Below are 21,965 nucleotides of genomic sequence, written 5' to 3'. Positions count from 1 at the left end.
TGTACAGTTCTCGAAACCTAGCCATGCTGTAAACCTAGCTTGAAACTTGAGGGGGGGGGGTGATTGAGAGTGATATTTTCATAGAAAATAAAATCTTTACCAATGTCCACAAGAATTGTTAATATTGCTAGAACATGTGCATTTTGATTTTCCACCATTTTTTTGGGGGGGGATGCTTAATCATGTATTATGCTATAAAATTTACCAAGATTCTCATACGATAAATGAAGAATAAATTCGAACCAGTCATTTTAATTGATTGAGTTGCGGTTTTAAGTCCACTTTATGCACAGTAAGGCTAATCGGAACTGGACCTGCGGTTTAGAGTGCACTTGAAACAGAAACTCAAACTCGATCTTCTTTAGTACTGTGATTCAAAGCCGTAAGGTCCCAATCTAATCTCGGCAGAAATAAATAACCCGACCGATACCAGCAGTCACACAAAAGACTGACACAGAAGGTAAGAGGATAAGAAGAAATTGCTGAATCCACTTCTCGCTTAAACGTAGATAAAACATAGCTAATTTCACAGTGACCTCCATTCCTCTTTTCCAAGAACCGCATCCACCTAACCCGGCATTAGCATGGCGTGTGATTTTAAAATGACCACCTATGTTACCCCCAGGAGATTTCAAGCAAGAATTGTCAATGAATGGTTTATAACTAAGTTAAGCAGTTACATGGTCACATTTGGGTTCAGCTTTCACTTACCCATGCCGTTGATCTTGCCATCTGCTTCCCAGGAGGGTGTCAGGTTATCCAGTGTTTGTAGGAAAAGCTATGCAACTTCTTGTGCTGGCCTCCCAATCTGTCACAAGGAAGGGTGAACAAACTTTTTAAAAGGACAAATGAGACGAGCTGCTGCTGTAGCCTACTCTCCCGAGTGGTATCGGCATTGTCTCAGCCTTAATTTTTTTAAATGAACAGGGAATGCTTCTTTCTGTATGTGCAATTTTTGAAGGGTAAAGACAACTATCTATAAGCACACAGAATTAGCCTTTTTTCTTCAATATTATATGTTATTATTTTCTATCTTTAGGATATTTGGGGCCAACACCAACAATGCAAGTAACTCCTCCCATAGCTCCTAATGTAGCTCGTCCTCCAATTGGAGTAGCAGTTCCTCGGATAGGGTATGAGTATGGACCATACAATGCAACATATCCTCCTGCAGACCAAGCACCCCTGTACCAACCTCCACAGCAAGTGTTTGCAGCCACCCCAGGAACGTTTACTCCGGACATATACAGGTAAGCAGAAGTGCAAACTGTGGATAGGGATTTAGGGATTTAATTTTGTCATTTGGTTGGGAATTCATAGGTGCGATATGAATAAGAATGTACTACACACATTGTTTGCAACTGGCTTTTAAAGCAACAAAATTCAATCTCACAGTGCTATAATCTTTAAAGTAAGTATAATTTGATATTTTAGTTACACTGTTCTACAAATTTTCACTTTCTTTCTGTTACAGAAAGCAAAATAGCGGTTTCGTACTGAAATTGACCTCCTGAACACGAATATGCACTTGTTTTTCTAAGATTGACTCTTAATTTGAAGTTACATCATATTTCATGTTACCCATAAGCAATGCATTGACTCTTAATTTCAAGATAAGCATAATTCATGTTATATAACAATTAATCATAAGCAATGTGGGCATAACTTCATAAATATGTATATGTGTGCCGCAGCCATAAACCTTCAGGTTTACGATGGCTAGAGAGTTAGTTAGTTAACTTGGGGGGTTTGCTAGAAGCCAAAGGTGGTGAAATACTTCCCTGAATACATGACATGTCGGAATGGAGTGCTGTTGTTGGAAAGCTACGTTGCCAAACAGCCACCAGTGTTGCCATGTCGCTGTATATACTGGATATACGAAATATAACAATACTCTGTAGACACTGCACAACAGAATGCAAACTGGCCAATGTTGAGGGAATCTGGAACAACAAAGGATGGCGTGATATACTGGAATGCGACGTGCTAAACCATCAACAGTGTTGCTATATATACTCTAGCTAAGCTGGATCGCTTGAATGTGCCCCCTCTCCCCATCCCATCTTCTGTTACACCAAAACGAGAGCCAATCGAACTTTTGTTTCATTGTTGTCATTTCAGTGTTCAGCATCCTCAGATTAGTAAAGAATGGGTACTTTCATTTCTGTGACAAAATGTGTGTAGAACAGTGTTATTTGTTCATACCTTTCCATAGCATGAAATTGCATAATTGCGTTTTACTGAAGTTTGATGAAATCTAAGTAAATCACCAGCTTTTATGTCTATGTCAGTTGGGACTGTGGTTGAAAAGTACATTTTCATGTCAACTGTGGTGGGAATTGTCTGACATCAACCTTTACTTTAAAATATTCATCTCAGTTCATACTCCTAACGTGCAAGAGAAAAGCTGGTGGAATAATTGTAAAACCTGCTCCTAAGATCTTAGGATTGCCGCAAATGACAAAATGCCGTCTACTTGTGTGGACACTCAGTTCTTTCCTCAACTGTCTGTCAAAATATTAACTCTGTCTTTGATCCAGTGGGTGAGAGTTCTGTTGCCTGTTAAAGAGTTCACATTTCAAATTAAGCTGATTAGTTTCCTGAAGAGAGAATTTTGAACTAGAAAGTGTCTGGATTTCGATTTATATATACCGAAATGCATGCATTCAAAATTCTATATTATTGGCTAGCGAATATAAACAGCTTGAAATTAGAAGGTACTTCTTATCATCAAATATTGCATTTACAAGTTTTAGCGTACAGGTACGTTTTTTGTGTGGTAAATATTTCTGGTTTGTTTTATATTTGATTTCGTATTTGTTTCAGTGCTGCCCCTCAGAACATGATGATGACCTCTGGGGCATTGTATGCCACTCCACCTCAACCAGATTATGGATCTCCAGCACCAATGACAGAACACAGACAGATGGAACCTGCTCGGACTATGACACGCACCGGATGGGAAAATTCACAGAATAAAACCCAGGCTACTGTAAATTCTGTGAATCAAGGATGGGCTATGCCTGTTGTAAATAATACCAAGAAGGTAATTGAATGTTATGTGATAATAGACAAAGCTTGCAGCATACTAAGTCTTAGCTTAGTTGAAAATTATTCAAAAGGTAGTACAGTAGCCTTATATGTTTTTGAATGGTCTCTGTTGCTTGCTTATCTGTACAAAGTTGCATATAAATAAGCATTATAAATTGACAGTGATGTGTCTGTATGGAACTGCACACAGATGAGGAAGACAAGTTACTAGTCTTTCTCTTTTTGGTGTGCAAGGGGACACCCTTTCTGAGGGCACCCAAATATCAATGTCTCTTTCACCTACTGTATCCTGCACTGCATTTTGCAGACCAATGAGGATGTGGCATCTGGACCCTGTGGGGCTCAGGTTCTGTCATCCATATATGTTTGTGATTGTCCATTCGCCCATCTTATCACCATTCATTCCCATCATCACGATTTGTGAAAAGTGCCAGAAAAGTGACTTAAAATAAACTATGAGGGAGAGTCAAATGTAAACTTTAATTCGTTTTTGTTTTTTAACAGTAGGTTTCTGCATATAGGGTTACACAAGTTTGCTGAATTTTAGTGTATACCCATTGCTGATCAACATATATTTTCAAGTCTGAGTTAGAAGAATATTTGGTATCTGTGTGCAGTCACTTATGAGCCAGCGTGGAGGTCTTTCCACCCATCTGCATGCGGACTGTTGAACTTCCTCCTCTATTTGTAAACTTGCTGGCGTGGTAAGCATACATAGAGACATTGAATTTTCATTTGCCGTAGAATGCCTATAAGTTTTAGGCTTCTAGATGACAAGAAACCAACCACTCCTCTTCGCTAGTGCATGTGTATGCAGGAGGCGCCATCTTTAAAATGACATACATGCTGTTGTGGAATTCACTTGACAAGTGTTGCAGCCTTGAGGTCATTTAGTAAATAACAGTCAATACCTAGAGGCATGTATTTTTGGTAAATAAAATAGCAAAATTTTGGTTCAAAAACTGTCAATTTCCAGTTCAATAGCATTAAATAAAATAAAATTTTGGTGTTATACCGGTGAAAAATCACTATATGAAATGACATTTTGGTTTTAAAATTGTGAATATAATCCTAAATTTGATTGATTGATTATTACACAACATAAACATATCCCTTCTAATAGCACATTTATGTAGTTACCAGAGTATTAAGTTTATTCCTGTGAAAAGGGGTCCATTTTTGTTTCCCAAATATTTACAGCAGAATTAATCAATTTGCCATGAATTGCATAACTAGCAGGATAATTCAAACAAGAAAGAGTCGCGTCTAAATTTCATGTTTAATAGTCTATTTCACATTTTGCAGTTCATTTCGCATCATTTCGTGACAAAACAGGGTAGGAAAATGCACCTCACACCTTTCAGAAACATGAAAAATTAACATTACAACGTGTTATTTTACATTTTGTGTTTCCTTCAAAAAACAAATATGCATGCCTCTATCGACTAGGGCTGAGCTGATACCAATTTCCAGCGATACTGAATTTGCTTGAAAATTGTAATAATTTAAAGTTGTTGAAGATATTCATCAATTTACCCAGATTTTTGCTTTAAAATATACAAAAATTACCTCATAATATTAAATTACATGTTATCACAAGATTAAGTTTCTTCAAACTAAACTCGTGGAAAATATAAAGAAACTTCCAATTTTGCATAATTTCCAGGATGCATCGGTATCAGCTCAGCGCTAATCGATACCTCATGTAAATTTCAGCTGTTTACAGTCGAACTTTTAAGGTTTTCATTTGACTCTCCCTTGTAAATCAATCAATCATCGAGTCTTTCTTTTTAATGTTCATGCAATATGTGTGCGTGCACATTGTTTCTTAATTTCTTCAATTACGGGAATTATTGACACAAGCAATTAATGTTAACTCTGTGTGAATATTCTTCATAGACATGATAAATTGTCAGTGCTGCAAAATCATTGAAAACATCTTTTTTATGTTTTTTTCATGTTGTAAGGTCAGTGTGAAATTTTGCCTACAAAGGCCCTCAAGCCATTGAGATTGTAGCTTGTGAGTACCAGAAAAGCTAACCTCTCTCATTTTTTCTTTTGGAATTGCAATTTGCCACTTTTGAGGATGTCAAATATATGAACTGCATTAGGAAAGTTATAATTAGCCCATCATTGAAATCATTACTAAGTGTAAGGACATTTTAAGTTAATTTACAGTATTTCAATGTTTGCGGTATGTCAAGATTAATTTTTGCACATATTTTCTCAAAATAAAGCAGAAATTATCTGTGCATCATACAATTTTCATCTAGAATGAAATCCGAAAGAACTTGAATTTTGTTTCCATGCTCGATTTTGTAAATTCCACCCCCCCCCCCCCCCTCTCTCTCTCTTTGCTTTGCATGATAACTGTAGCAATTTTTCATGTTAACAGATGATTTGTTCTTACAGAGAGTCACATCAAAAAGCCTGGCAGCACTACAGCAAAGGAAGCAGGAAATTATATCTCAGTTGGAGAAAGTTGTTGGAAAATCTGCTGCATCAGCAATATCCAGTTCGGCTTCTTCTCAGGCAAGAGTTGTAAGTATCCTCTGGTTGTATCTACAATTGTCCTTCAGGATTCTTTCATGATCAAAAAGTCTTGCTAGAATTAAGTACAATGGAACCTCGATTTTACGTTTTTCAGGGGACCAAGCTGGAAAACTTAAAATCGAGGAAAATTTTGTAACATTTTGCATCAGGATTGAATGTATAATGCGGGAAAATGTAAAATCCAGGAACGTAAAAATGGGGTTCCACTGTTTAGATTAGGAATGCTCTTATGGATCCAACATTTATTGCCTTGTCTTGTCTTGGAAAATAAAATTTGATGTCATAAATATGCAATTAATGGTGGGCGTTCCCTTTGAAATATAGCTGCAGTTGTTTAACTTGAGCATAAGTAAGAACAGTGTGTTTATTTTACAGTGGCTGAAAAAAGGAAGTTGCACTTTTACATTTGTTTTCAAAGCTTCATGATAAAGTGGTTAGCAGAGCATGCTACGATGACAAGGGTCCTGGTTTCTTTGTTCTCATCCTCATCTTCGCAATAAGCCAAAAGTGGCAGAAGGGCGAAGTAAAATAAACAGAATCAATCAATCAAAGACATGTTTGTCAAACTGCTAAAAAACAGCCCAGTACTTATTGTAGAATTGGATTTACAGATTACTCTTAGTGTGCTTATCAGCAAAAAAACATGTCAACTTTCAATATCTCGGTCACGACCAATGAACAAGGATACATTCTTCAGCTTTTTGATTTTGATAGAATATTTTGATCAAATAGATTTGCTACAAATGAAGGCATAGTCAATTCTAGCATAACACAGCATATATTATTTTGATTGTCACATCCATCTGTCTGGGGGAGATAAACAATTGAAAATCAACATGTGTCAGTTTTTAATATTTTGACATCAGTACAATTAGATATAAAAAAAATGTTTTTTTTGAAGAACTGTGAATTCTCCACATGATGCGATCTCCACCTCCTCGATCGGCTTGTCCATTTTGTCTGATGTAGTCAACCATCCATTCCATTGATCTTCAACTATTAAATATGGACAAAAACATTTACCTGATGTCAGTGTAATTTTAGATGAAGCATATTGATTGAATTGTATGTCTATCTGTGGAAACTATTGTAGATACATATGATATGAAAGGATACCAAGTCTTGGTATATTATCGATTGATGTGTCCATCCATCTATGGGCATCAAAAATTAATATCAATCATCTTTATTAGAACCTTAACCAGTAAAAGTATACATATATATATGGGTAAAATACTAATAATAGGGCTGGACTGATACCCATATCAATGTCCATGCTCATCGATTCTCACAGATACTTATGCTTGGAAATTTTAGTAATTGATAGTGGTTCAAAATTTTGATATTAATTTTTTTGGTATGTATGCATTGCTTGCATAATAACCATGGACTACAAGAGAAATAATATTAATATTAGTGTGTAAGTATTGCATTCCAATTCTAAGTATTAATTTATCAGAGTTTTGCTTCAAAATAGTTAAGAATTACAGCAGAATGGTCTGAAGTGTGTCTCCTGCTTTCACTGAAGTGCATCTGCCACAATCCGTGAGGTGCTGTATTGAGGTTGCCGATGGGTAGGGACATTGGATTTTTGCAATGCACGAAATCCGAAAAAAAGATAAAATAATGAACATTCTGCACATAACTACACCCCCAATGATGAAATATGCATGAGTTTTATTCGCGAAATGTGTGCTTTTCCACGAAATGAACGCTTTTTCGTGAAATATCATCAAATTAAGTAGAAAACATGCAAAAACCGGCAATCGAGGTTGTGCCCGTAAACTGTCGATTTGTAATGAAACGTTTGCCTAAAGTTTCCTACCACTTGCAGCTGAAGAACATTTTGTCTTCGATCACATCCGAATGACTCTGCAAATTGGGATTTCCCATGCATATAATCTCAGTTCGAAAACTTCGCTCCCTGTCAAGCTGCATTTCTTTCTTCTCCCGAATGTCTACTCAACTTCCAGTTTCATTGAACTTGCTAGATGTAGCAGCGATAAGATTAGTCTGTTCCCGCACATCAAGGGAAACAATGGTGTCATTTGTGTACAGTCATGAATGAATTTTGTTTATCAATATGTGACTTTCAACATGTGTTTGTGTATGTGGAGTAGTGATTATTTTATTTGTTGGACAGCAAGGATATCCTTTAAATACATGCTATGAATAAATCACTTGAGATATGCAATTTTGAAATGAAGTGATTTTGTGTTGATGTTTTCTTTTTGGTTGGACAGCTAAGTACTTGTGTATGTGTACAGTATATAAAAATGAAGTAGTTTATCAATTTATAGCTCTTTTGTATGTTGTTTCCTCTCCTAATGAAAAAGTGTGTGCCAATTTTTTTTCCCACCGCTGGTATATACCGCTGATCAAACATTTTATTTACCGCTCTCCTCAGTTTTTATTTACCATAAATTTGTCTCCCTACCGATGGGGTTTGGTGCTGCTACCACTAGAGACGTAGTCGATAACACACAAATGTTGGATGTGCATCTCGTCAGGAGCGAAGCGAAGTAATTGTGAACGATTTTTACGACGAGTTTATAAAAGAGTTCGCAAGAAATCGTCACAAATGGAAACTTGAAATTTTGCATATTTTCCAGAGTAATTAGACTTTGCAAAAGTGTTGCATGGCATTTTTTGCAGAGCCTGCAAAAGACCAATATGCCAGTATAGGATCAGCCATAGCCAATAAGATAAAATGTTCAATGAAATGTTGGTTGTTTTTTATTTGGCTATTCAAGAAACTATAAATGCTGCAAGGATGGAATTTTGTGTAATGGATTTGGATTCAAATACTAATGAACTATGATATAGATTAGTCTCATCCCCTAAATGTGACTTCATTACACGGTGCCATATGCATGGAGAACTTTCACCTTTATCTGACAATGAACTGGCAAGTACCCATAAAGCATATTGGTATTACATAGTAAATGCAGCTTCTGATTGTTTTCTTACTAGTGTTTTAATGACTGGCTTTCATATCTGCTAGTGTTTTCACACATGTTTGGGTGATATTTCTTATGTGGAAATTGCTCAGATTTTTTACTTATTGCAATTGGAAGAAGATGAGAACCTTTTTTTTATTTCTTTAACTTTTAAAAATTGCTCTCTGAATATTATGTTTGTTGTAAGATCATAACTAGTTATTATGTGGTGAACAATTTTCTCTCTAGTAGAAGTAAATATAGTCTAATCACACGATAATTTTTTTTTCTTGCAGACAACTTCCTTACCAAATACTGACAATCAAGTGTGTACTTCAACATATTCAATATGGACTTCAGGTGGTATATTCCATACTGGAATGGGTGGTAATTCTCAAGTCAGTCAGCTATCTACCGCAGGACCCCCTACGACTTTGTACAGGTAAGCAATCAAAGCTGAAACCCATTGCATGCATACATCATTTAACATGTTAGAAATACATGAGTATTTGAAAGTATTAATTATTAATATGATATGCAAATTGTGACTTATTCCTTACTTCTACTTAAAATTCTGCAAATATGGATTTTCTTCAACTTTTTTTCATTGTACTTATCTCACATGTACAGATGGGGGACAAAATAATACGAACACCACCTGTGAATGTAGAGAAAATCTTTATTAATAGGGGGTTGGACCACCCTGTGACTGAAGTACACTTTGTATGCCACGTGGGATGGACGCATAGAGGTCATGCACAATGTTTAAGGGAATATGGAGCCATTCTTCCTCCAGAGCAGTCTCCAATTCCGAAAGTGTGGCTGGAGGCGGACTTCGAGCACAAAGTTTGGACTCCAAATATCCCCAAAAATGTTCTATAATGTTCAGGTCAGGAGACTGTGGGGGCCATTCAAGATGTCCTACTTCACAGACCCAGCAGTGTGGATAGGAGCGTTGTCGTCTTGAAAAAGTGGTCGGTCCCCAGGAAATAAAGTCTGGACAAAAGGATGGAGATGATCCCCCAGAATGCTGCGATAGTGACTGGCATTGATCTTCCCATGCAGAAAAACAAGTGGTCCCACACCATGCCAGATATCGCGCCCCATACCATAATGGACCCACCTCCATGCTTCACAGTCAGCAAGAGGCAGTCAGGATGAAATGCATCTCGAGGCGTTCTCCACACATAAACGCGCCCTGTGGTCTGAAATAACGTGAATGTTGATTCATCAGACCAGATGACTTGTTGCCACTGCTGTGGGGACCAACTTCTGTGAGCTCTGCACCATTGGCGTCGCTTGACAGCATTACGTGATGTCACCAATGGCTTACGAATTGCCACTCGGCCATGAATGTTTGCAGCATGGAGTTCCCTTTTGACAGTTTTGGTTGAAATGGGGTCCTGGAGATGCCTGTTCATTTCAGATGTTATCTCGGATAACGATAGCTTGTGCTTTCGGGCCACTATGCGCTTCAACACCCTCCTATCCCGAGCAGCAAGCTTTGTCTTTCGTCCACTGTTGTGCTTTGAAGACGCCATCTTACCTTGTGTTGTGTACGCTGTCATAACGGCTGATACTGTGCTCCTTGCACACCCAACAAGCTTTGAGGTTTCAGTCACCATGGCTCCAGCTGAACGTGCTCCAACAATCATGCCTCTTTGGAACTCTGTCAGGTCTGACATTGCAGTGTCTCTTGAGAGCGTATGATAGACGAATGCACCACCAATGACTGCTGTTGGCAAACTAATACCTTCCCCTTCACAGCCACTAAGTGGCAGACTTCAGTGCCAGGTGGTGCTGCTGTACTGCCGGTGTGAAATGTGGCATACTTTTTCACAGGTGTTTGTATTATTTTGTCCCCCATCTGGTAAAAAAAAAAAGGTAAAGTGCTCCCCTGTGCATAGCACCACGCCATGAAGGCGTATAGGGAGTGTGGGGGTAACGCCCCACACTTTCTTGATCCGGTCGTGAGTGGGGGTGATGTGATCAGCACCACGCCCCTGACCGCCTTTACCCCCCAGGGTTTCCCCCAGGTACCCATGTTATTCGACGCTGGGTGGGCGCCGGGGCCGCTTCCAACGTTAGAAAAGTTCCCGGATTTGAACCGGCCGGGGATCGAACCCGGGACCTTGAGCATGGTAGTCAGACGCGTTACCGACTGAGCCACCGTCCCCCATCTGTATATTATTAATGGTTTTTTTTGATAAATTACAATGCATTTGTACACTATTTTTTATATTATTATAATTCAATATATAATCAGAAACATAATCAAGCAATTCATGTTTAGGAAATAAAAGATGCTGTAGTGGAATAAATACACGTAAGCAAATTACTAATTATGTCGGCAAGACTTACCTTATATGGTTCTATATTAATTAATAGACATTGTTAGTAATTCACTTACATGTATTTATAATCAAGCCAGGAAATTAACATAATACAATATTCAATGTGCTGTTTATTATAAATATTTAGTGAATAATATTGTATTTTCCAGAACAGGCATAATTGTTTGTTGTGTCAAATTATATTATTTATAACTTCATAAACATGTGGCACAAAGTGTATGCTATGCCTTAATTCAATTTTTAACTGTTATGCATACTTGTAAATTGCTAAAATGATTAATACCAGCATCAACAGGAATCTGTAAGACTTGCAAGGCTTAAGAGATTTTGTGTTGTTATTGTGTGCTTTTTTTCGTTATTTCTTGTAGTCTCATTGTTCATGGAATAACATATCATTTTAAGTTATTTGTATTTCAAATATTGCCAATTTTTATGCAACAGTTTATTTCTACATAACATGAACATCCTAAGAACGCAGATACTAATGAAAAGCAGTTTTTTCTCCTGCAGGACTGATGCGCCATTGGCAGATGATGAATTCATACCATTTGACCCTCCAATTGTTAGTAAATATGGACCTATCTCCCGTATGTCGAAGACGATTTTACGACCAAGCAACCCTGTCCAAGCCTCATCATCATTTGGCGACAGCACAATTTCTACCCCTATGGTTAGGAGGCCAGTACCTGCAGCAAGCCCTGTGGCATCGTGGTACTACAACAATGCTCAAGGTTAGTCTTGCTTGTTAGAGATACGTAGCTCAGTAGCACTGGGTCCCTCTTTGTTTTTGTTTTTTGGCTGTCCTTCATGGCGAAAAGAGGGCAATGTGTTTGCGGTGAATAACACTTTCATACATGTGAAAATACTAGGGATGGGACAGATTAATCAGTACTCCATTGGTTCGAGCCGATATAGGCATATCGATGTATGGGATCCTATATATGTGAGTTGGAGATTTAATAGTGGCAACTATTTATTTACAAATGATACAAAAGAGATACATATGTCAAACTTTTACAGCCCTTCAATGTATACACTATCATTGTGTACGACCCATTGCCAGCAATGTGGAAGTATGACTATAACCAGTGGCGTAAATAGCACCCCCGCAGTGCGGGGGCCGCACGAGCTTCGGAGGTGCAATAAGAATGATAAATTAAGAAAGACTAACAGTTCACAAAAGTTTTTCTTTCTGCGGTAAAATACAATATATTTTCAACCGAACATATATTTCTATGCCCCTACAACTACAGACAGAAAAATAATCACTAGAAAAGTAGAAAGTGGATTACCAGATTAGAAGTAATACCTGAATAGTTTACGTCGCCGAAGGGTAGACGACAAGCAAGAAAATGCATTGGCAACGCTGACTTTCACCGCTCCCCACCCCTACTTACAATTTCTACCATGTTATCAACATTATATAAGTAACTTTCTAAACCCATTGGATTGTTTTAAACTAAAGATATTCTTGTAAATCAAATAAACAATAGATTTCAGGGCATGAGACAAATCAAAGAAAGCCTCACCTTTTTAGTTTTTAAGCCCCATGAAGATGTATCTTGCACTAGAGCTACAGAAATTGTTTGTTTTTGGAATGTAATCAAAAGAAGAAACATGTCGGAACATCAGCGAAGTTGCATAATTGCTCTTGATAGAAAACAAAATTCTGGCTAGTAGCATTCCTAACGTATTATATGCTGTATTTGACCCTACATGTGAGGTCTTCATCAGCTGAGAAGTCATTTTCCAAGCTAAAATTGATCAAACATTACTTGAGAAGCACAATGACAAGAGTAAGATTGAGTGGACTGGCACTCTTAAGAATTGAAAATGAGCTAGTTCGAAAATTGGTCTCGACCAAACTAGCACAAGAACTTGCTTCCATAAAAAAATAACAGAGAACTATAGCTCTTTTCAGTTGTTACGGCGTGCGCTCTAGAAGCTAGCAGGGGAAGTGGAGAGCGGGGAAACGACCTATCCAGCGCAACGAGACAGGCCGGTTAGAGAGAGAGACTGCAGCGTTGCCAGAGTAGCGGGAAAGGCGAGTTGAAATCGAAAGAACCATGAAATACAGACGTCCCATTGTTCGCGTATGGCCTGAGAATGCGTATTATCCCCATCTTGCGGTCAGTAGAATACCGATAAGTGTATGATATCAAGTGTATACGTTGTAGGAATTCTTTCCAACTGTACCGAATGGTAGCTAGCATTGTCCATTACAATCATTTCATCTTCGATGTTCCTTTCGTCAAGCGTATCTAAAAACTGCAGAAACCACTGAAAACTAATTTACATTCCTGTAGAAAACCAGTGTGACTGGAACCTACGTGACAAACAATAATGCTCCCACCTTTACCCACGGGCACTTTTAAACCCCCTGTACCCTCTTTATTTTGCCAGATTTTCGTTGGAGCGTAATTCTGATGTATGTACGTTTCATCTAAATGAAATACCTATTGGGCAAACGTTCCTTATTTTTTAGAAGATGCATTTTTCGCAAAAACGTTACTCTGGCTGTAACTATATCGGCTCTCTCCATCAGAAATCGTCTACCGTCGTTGCTCTTTTTGTACTTGAACCCCATATACTTCAGTATCCTCCACAACTACGAAACTCCCCACTGAAAGCTTATTTGTGTATGCAAATCAACGAAAACTTGTTCAGTGTTGGATATTCGCCCTTTACATAATACCCGAGGATAATTCTTCTTGTTATATCTTTATCGCAACCGTCGATTGCCTTTGTGATACTGTTCCTTTTGATTCGTTTGCGTGGTGATTCAAATTACGTTGAACCCGACGCCTCAAGACTGTCATTGCCTTCCCTAACAATACGCTGCACAGTTCGCGTACTCACTCCACAAGTTTCCTGCCTTGGCTACAAACTACCTCTTTCCTGTTCGCCATCGTACGATACTTACTGCGTTAATAAGCAAAAAGCTCCGTATGGAACAACGAGAGTACAAATAAACGTCACATCACATGCCACATACACGTTTATCGAAGAAACAATGCAGTTAGGCAATACACGACGCGACAACAATTACTCCCACGTATGTTATTCCTACATTCCGCTTATAACAAACAGGAATCAACACTGGGGCAAAACACCATCGGCAACGCGGTGAATTGGCAACACAGCAATGTGCAGAACGAAGTTAGCGCTGCAGCTTCCTCCCGCAACTGCGTAACTCTCGGCTCCACCGCTAGGTGGTCTGTTCTCTGGTTGGTCAGCGGCATGTTCCCCGCTCCCCACTTCCCCTGCCAGCTTCTAGAGCGCACGACGTAAGAACTGAAAAGAGCTATAGTAATGGGCATTTAACAGCATCGTAATTTTTGTAGTAACACTGTACTGTCATATGCAATTACAATATCTAATTTTTTAGTTTGTCTGTTGTCATAACTTGTCATATCAGTTTTTACATTGATTCAAATTCATATACAGTAGAGTGTCGATTATCCGAAGTAATTGGGGAACATGGGTGTTCGGAAAACTGGTTTGTTCGGATAATCGAACTGTACATGTTTATTTGCCAAAAAGAAGTACTGTACAGTAAATTTATTCATAAAAACAGGCATCTCTTTAAGTATTACAAAGTAACGTACAAAGGCAACTTTAGTAGGAATATATAGTATGTGGTACAGTTTATTAAACAAAAATATGTACATATTACATACGCATTTTGCATGAACAATACATACACCGACAGAAGTGTGCTGATTGTTGAAACACAGCGACTGGCGGCTTGGCCGGTCAGCAGCGTCTTATGAAGGCCCCATTAGAAGCAATGTTCCACCAGCGGTGGCTCAGTGCGGCGACTACTGTGGGAAACTTGGTTTGGGAGTGAGGGGGATGATGGACGGTAGGGTGGGAGAGTAACAGGTGCGAGCGAGTACACAGTTCGGTTAAGCGGTCGTTCGGTTGACCGACGTTCGGATAATCGACGCTCTACTGTATGTATTTTCATATTTGTATACCTAATATAGCCTAAATATAGGCGTGACTTAATATTTTAGAAGAGAAAAATTTTCTTTTAAAGAGTAGGGGCGGGACGGGGGCACACATCTGAAAGTTGCGGGGGGCGCAGACCATGTTAGTTATGCTACTGACTATAGCTGTAGCAGCGCCTGGTTTGTTGACTCTAAATGAACAGTCTCTTGCCTGAAGAATTTCTGGAACAGTTTGGAAGTGAATGCTCTTCATCTTAGTGATGAGATCAAAGTTACAGGGGCTTACATCCGGGTAATATGAGGGATGATAGAGCACCTGCCAGCCCCATCAAGCTAACAAATCAGCCACAGGTTGTGCTACATGCACCCGAGATTTGTCCCTCAAAATGATGGGACGATTCAGCAGAAAGTGTTGCCTCTTCGTTCTCAATGCAGGTTGCAGGTAACACAGATTCCCCCAGACCTCACGAAGACATTGATGACACTGTTGTGCTGTATGGCCGTGGGCACATTCAATCTTTATCCAACTCTGCTGTGCCTGCTTTGAGAACATTGTTGTGACTATACAACTACTCAACTTTAGACCGACCGCCAGCTCCAATGATTCTCTGTTCCTCTCGTCAATGCACATGCGCTCAGTGTTAGAAGGAAGAGTCAATTTACTGGGAGGTAGGTTAGGTATCTAACTAAAGTGTGGTATAAGTGAGAAGCACTGGTTCTGTTTCATGGTGTATATACAACTGTGTTGCCACTATTAAATCCACGTGTCTATTTGTTGGGACCATCTAAAATCTGGAAACATAAAAGCAAGGTTCCGCTGTATATTGATAAATCTAAAACTGTACTATTTGTCCACTCTACTGTATTAATTATTTCTGCTTTTTGATTTTGCAGGTTACCCAACACCTTTACCAGCTGCTGCATTGCCTGGGGGCCATATTGTTGCTCCACCAACAGCAGGATTGGGAGATGGCTACATAACTATAGGTCATGGTATTTTGGATCCACCACAGTTGTTTGTACAGAGTCGGTCTGCGGATGGTACCTCGAATTATGCTTCCAAAGAGTAAGTTGGTGTGATCATATTTAAAGCCACACAGAAAAATTAGAAGCACTATGTAGTTCTCACTTTATGATTTGCACACACATTTACTTAAATTTCTACGTAGTACATTTACTCTGTGTTTCAAATTATAAGAAAATATACAGCTCCATGCGGGGAGAATCTAGGCATGCTTGACATCATCAGTGTTTCAAGGGCAACAGATCCCAGACAAACATTTCCACACAAATAAAACAGCAAGAGTGAGAAATCAATGATACCGCGGCTGGCTCTGTAGCTCGGTTCGTAGAAGAATGGCATGGTATGCTAGAGACTCAGGTCTGACTCGTAGTTGATCATGCATACTGGTATTGAGTATTAGGTGCACAAATGAATTTTCGGTCTTCCTTGAAGAAAGAAATGCTTCTTCATGAAAAATAGTCTTATTTTTTAATCAGCAAAGTAATCTTCATTGGAATATATACTTTTGCCACCTTTCAGGCAAATGCAAATCCCCTGGCGATATAGTGACGGTTGTTTAAGAGTCCATATACTTAGCAATGCTATTTTCCACCTCTTGGAGGTTTGTGAAGTGGGAATCCACTAGGTGATGCTACAGTGACAGGGCCCAGGTCAGGGAAATAAGATGCATGAGGCAGAACTCCCCAACCCAATGAGTAGAGTACCTCCTTAGTTCATTTTACCATATACAGCGTTGCATCATCATGCAGCAATATCACCTTCCTAGTCCCACTGCTGGTAAATGGTCTCTTCTCAAGTTCATTACTGAAATGAATCAGTTGACATTGGTTTTTGGATTTTTGTTCAAACAGTTGCTCGAGATAAAAATGTCCCTCCTGGAATCACCAAAACCATTTCTCGCAGGTGCTGTAGTATGATATGGCATCTTCACCCAAGGCCGAATAAATCATTTCCTTTGCCTCAGCGGCATTTTTTTTTCAGTTGATATGTAAAGGCATGCAGTATCTGATGACATTGTGCCGCCTGCTGTTTCTCCATGTTACGTTGTCTTCTAGTCAGCTATTTTATCTTTTTAGGTTAGTATTGGAGTGCCAAAACATGGCGGGGAAAGTTGCAATTTGAACAATCACAACAGTAAAGTCTAATAAATGAATTAATGTAGGGGCCAATAATTAATTTGTACACCTAATAATTTTGCCATCAAACCACGTTGAGTGTTTTTGTAATGCATGGTGAACTACAAGGTGTACAACTTTGCTTCCGCCGTTTTTCCCCAAAAATATGACGCTGGAATGAAAAACATTGCTTACCCAGGCATTATTCAAAGTATTGTCCATCGCTGGCCACTACTTTCTCCCATCTTTCGGGCAGCGTACGAATGCCGCGTCTAAAAATTTGTTCATCTTTGGAGGCGATCCACGAATCGATCCACTTTTTGACTTCTTCATAAGATCGGAAGTGTTGGTCAGCCAGTTCATGAGCCATTGATCTAACAGGTGATAATCAGAGGGAGCGATGTCTGGAGAATAAGGCGGGTGGGGTAGGACGTCCCATCTTAATGTTTCCAAGTACGTTTTCACCACTTTGGCAATGTGGGGTCGTGCGTTGTCATGCTGAAACATACCCATGGCTTTCAGATGTTTTGAAATGGCTTGCTGTGTCAATTGTGATAGTGCCAATTCTTCTTGAGTTTGACGCGAGTCTCCAATTCTGCATCTTCGAAAACTTTCTGTCTTCCACCACTATGCCGGTCTTCGACGTTAAAGTCACCGTTCTTGAAGCGTTGAAACCACTCACGACAGGTTCTCTCACTTATAGCGTCCTCACCATACGTAGTGGAGAGCATTCGATGAGCCTCAGCCGCAGTTTTCTTCATATTGAAACAAAAAAGTAGAACCTCCCGCAAATGGCGAGAATTTGGCTCGTACACTGACATTTTCAATCGCGAACAACTTCACGATGCACACACCACTCGACTAATGTTTGAATGGGGTTATCTTGACAGAGGTCCAAGCTAACTGCGTGACGTCTGCGGTCTGCTTCTTCGACCACTACTTCCTGTTGTTGCCACCTGTTGGAAAACGGCGGAAGCAAAGTTGTACACCTTGTACAACAATCATTACAATTTGCCATCTTGTGTCTAATATAATCATGGTGTTACAGTCAGGGAGACTACTGAATCAAGCTCTCATATCCAAGAGGGCCTCCATTAGAAAAAAATGCTTTGAAAAGGCCAAAAAAATTAAAGAAAAATATGATATGTGATAAAGATATAAAAAAATATAACTAACCATCTGACAACTAAATGATATATCAGAAATTATACACAAAGAAACCTCATGGTGTTGTTATCCCCAGCCTCAACATATATAATAACGGCCTCCCGATGGCATCGTCGTAACATGTTCACCTTGTAATCAATGGGTCCCGGGATCGATACCCAGTGGAGGCACATGGCACAGTGAATCGGATCCCTCTTTAAACTGTATGTTCAGTCCGAATTAGCCTTTCTGTGCATTAAGTGGACTTAAAACAAGTCAAATTCAACATACGAGGGCAAATCTAATAGTTTTTGAGCCTAATTTTTTCTAGCTTGTTTTAAGTGTTATATTGCAAAATATACGAGCGATGCAGTAGGCTTTTCTTGGAACGGCCCTATTGTAACTTTCGATATCTTCCACGGCACGGCACTGTTATCACTTGGCAAAGATGACCAGAGTGCTCAGGAAGTCCACGCCATATGAGCAGCGAAGTGTTATTTGTTTTTTATGGTGCAAAGGACAAACAGCTACAGATATCCACAGGGAAATGGAGCCAGTGTATGGGGACAAGTGTTTATCAGTGCAAAGTGTGCAGTGGTGGTGCAAGGAGTTTGAAAATGGACGGGAAAATGTGGAGGACAATGAGCGATCGGGCCGTCCTCGTTCCTCGCTGACACCAGACAACATTACTCATGATGATGAAATGGTGAAAGCTGATCGACGTGTTCATCTGAAGGACACACCACACCATGCTCTGCTGTTTTGACTTGGGAGTGTAATTCTATCCACGTGTCATCGCCAGTGACAATGAGGTCCAGGAAACTGTCACCCCGTCGACGTAACGCTGCAAATGGTTCAGTGATATGACCATTCGCTTGCCCTTGTGGACATCATCAACAAGCTTAGGAACCCACCGACACGACACCTTACGGTATCCCAACGAATCGTGAACAATGTCGTAAACACTACCATAGGAAATGCCAAGTTCAGTGGCAAGGTCCTGTTTGTCCTTTGCACCATAAAAAACGAATAACACTTCGCTGCTCATATGGTGTGAACTTCCTGAGCACTCCGGCCATCTTTGCCAGCTGCAGTGCTGTGCCATGGAAGAAATCGGAAGTTACAATAGGGCCGTTCCAAAAAAAAGCCTACTGCATTGCTCGTATATCTCGCTTTTGTAATAACACTTATAACAAGCTAGAAAAAAATTAGGCGCAAAGACTTTTCGATTTGCCGTCATATATAAATCCGAATCTGTGTATAATTGCACATGAATTTTTTTTCTGATGATGCCCCTCTGCTCTTAGTTAAATTGATTGAATTGTTGTTTTAATTCCACTTTATGCACAGAAAGGCTAATTGGGACTGGACCTACAGTTTCAAGTGGAATCCGATTCACTGTGCTATGTGCCTTCACCGGGTATCGAACTTGGGACCCCTCAATTACAAGGTGATGATACCACTATGCCATTGGGGAGGCCCCTCTCGGGTTTGCCCATCCTCTGACCCAACATTATGCCTTCATTGCATGTTGCAATGCACAGGAAGTAGGTTTACCTTGTAGCTTGCATCTAATTCAACACAATATGCAATTCATTGTACTAATTTGTACTGATACAAAGGAGAGGATGATGAAGCACCACTTTAATAAGAAGGAACGTAGTGTTTATAAAAATAAAAAAAAGTAAAGTACTCCCCTGTGCTTAGCACCATGCCATGAAGGCATATAGGTGGTGTGGGGGTAACGCCCCACACTTTCTTGATCTGGTCGTGAGTGAGTGTGATGTGATCAACATCATGCCCCTGACTGCTTTTACCCTCCAGGGTTTCCCCCAGGTACCCATGCCAATAGAAAATTTTCCGGATTTGAACCGGCCGGGGATCGAACCCGGGACCTTTAGCATGGTAGTCAGATGCGTTACCGACTGAGCCACTGTGGCCACTATAATACTATATAGCGAATAAAATCAAGCATTATGTTTGTGAAGTTAATGCAAGTGAAAAGTGAGTGTCTTGACAGCATAGCATGTTCAGTGGCTTAAAATTTACATAAATCATATGTATATTTTATTTAATAATTGAAAGCAGTAAGATCATGAACTTTTTTTTAAGACTGGTCTTTTAGTACGTAGAAATTTTTAAGCGAAAAATGCAGGCTCGACCAGGACTCGAACCTGGGTCTCTGGCATACCGTGCCGTTTGCTCTACCACTGAGCTACCGAGCCAGCTTTGCCTCGTCTGATTTATCGCTGTCGCTATTTTAGCTGTGTGGAATCGTCTCTGCCAGTGCTACCCCAACATGATCTGCTGCCTTTGAAACACTGTAGACTTCGACGATGGCTGGTTCCTCCCTGCGTAGAGATGTTAATTATTGAAATAGTTAATAATAGTCAATAATTAATATCTCCTGTGTGTGCCTAATCTTCAATGGTCTTTTAGTGTTTAATTAGACTTTTTAATTCAAAACTTACTTTTTTTTTTCAAAAACTTCTCAAACATTTGCCTAGCTGTGAAATTTCCAGTTTGTGGTGCTCTTTAGCAAGATATACAGGGTGAACATAAAGTCCCAGCCCATTTTGCAGAAATAATGTATTCATGAACGTGATATTACATCATTAGTATACAGCATATCAGTGCTGTTCAACATGATGTCCATCAATTTCAAAACACGTTTCCCAACGGGTCTGTGTTGCTCGAAACACTGTGTCCAACATCGCCCCGGTGATGAGTTCGCATGCGTGCCTTATGCGTTGTTTGAGGACTGCCACATTTGCAACCTTACTCTTGTAGACCTGTTCCTTGATAAAAAAAAAACCATGCAAAAAAATCCAATGGTGTAAGGTCGGGGGACCGCGATGGCCAAACACGTGTGGATCCTCTTCCCATCCATCTGTCTGGAAACATGTTGTTGAGGTATGCCCGCACAGTCAAGGCGAAGTGCGGTGGTGCACCGTCTTGTTGGAAGATCACGGAATCAAGAATCCCATCATCCTGTAGCTGTGGCTGGAGGAACAGTTGCAACATTTCGAGATAGGTGTCTGCTGTGATGGTGTTTTCTGCAAACATGAATGGCCCATAGTTTTTGTTTCGTGAAACCAAGCCATACGTTCACCTTGGGTGTATTCCGTTCCCATTTGATAGTAGCATTCGGGTGTTCAGAAGCCCAGATACGACAGTTATGACGGTTCACAGTTCCACAGGTGTGGAATGTCGCCTCATCACTGAAAAGGATGTTCTCCATTAATCCATCCTGTGCTGCAGCCCCGCAGAATTCGTAGCACACGTCTTTCCGTACAGCGAAATCCTCCGGTTCCAGTTTGTGGATAACCTGGACGTGGTACGCTTTCTTTTTTAAGGTGTAGTGCAACACTTTCCACACCGATGGTTGAGGTATCGCCAGTTCTCGACTGAGGCGACGAGTTGATGCAGTGGGACTACGCTCAATGGCTTCACGGATACGTGCTACTGTATCACCTGACATCGATGGTCGACCTGTACGTTGCTCATCGAGTACAGATCCGGTGCGCATAAATTTGTTCACCAGTTTTCTGATATTACCTCGTGTTGGAGCCTCTCGTCCACATTTTCTACGAAACGTCTCCGTGACCTCCTCGAATGTCTGACCACGCAAACGTGCCGTTACAATCACAATTCGTTCTTCTGTTGTTAGCATCTCCTCGGAGTATCATTCACCTGAAATATAAAAACCATGCATTAATTATTTCTGCAAAATGGGCTGGGACTTTATGTTCAACCTGTATATTTATTTTGAATATAAAATCTTGGCATTTCACTGTGAATCATTGTTATAGTGAGGTAGCTGTCACATT

The 21,965-nt window shown here is 39.8% G+C and overlaps 1 protein-coding gene across 3 annotated transcripts in view; it reads left to right on the top strand.

Annotated features, from left to right (window-relative positions):
• roq (RING finger and CCCH-type zinc finger domain-containing protein roquin) overlaps positions 1–21,965 on the top strand; it is a 62,352-nt gene that overhangs the window by 29,274 nt on the left and 11,113 nt on the right. For 2 of the 3 annotated variants that reach the window (XR_014443351.1, XM_083135606.1), the window contains exons 9-14: positions 1,040–1,250; positions 2,827–3,046; positions 5,464–5,592; positions 8,840–8,985; positions 11,393–11,628; positions 15,745–15,916. Coding sequence is in view for 2 of the 3 variants with exons in the window: in XM_083135606.1 (XP_082991732.1) it covers positions 1,040–1,250; positions 2,827–3,046; positions 5,464–5,592; positions 8,840–8,985; positions 11,393–11,628; positions 15,745–15,916 (1,114 nt within the window). In the remaining variant the exon portion in view is untranslated. The remainder of the gene's footprint in view (positions 1–1,039; positions 1,251–2,826; positions 3,047–5,463; positions 5,593–8,839; positions 8,986–11,392; positions 11,629–15,744; positions 15,917–21,965) is intronic. The other variant, XM_083135607.1, reaches the window with a different exon arrangement.

The sequence above is a fragment of the Lepisma saccharinum genome, chromosome 14 (genome assembly GCF_977018435.1).
Source record: "Lepisma saccharinum chromosome 14, izLepSacc3.1, whole genome shotgun sequence".
Lineage (NCBI taxonomy): Eukaryota > Metazoa > Arthropoda > Insecta > Zygentoma > Lepismatidae > Lepisma > Lepisma saccharinum.
This window is presented reverse-complemented; position numbering and strand designations above follow the sequence as displayed.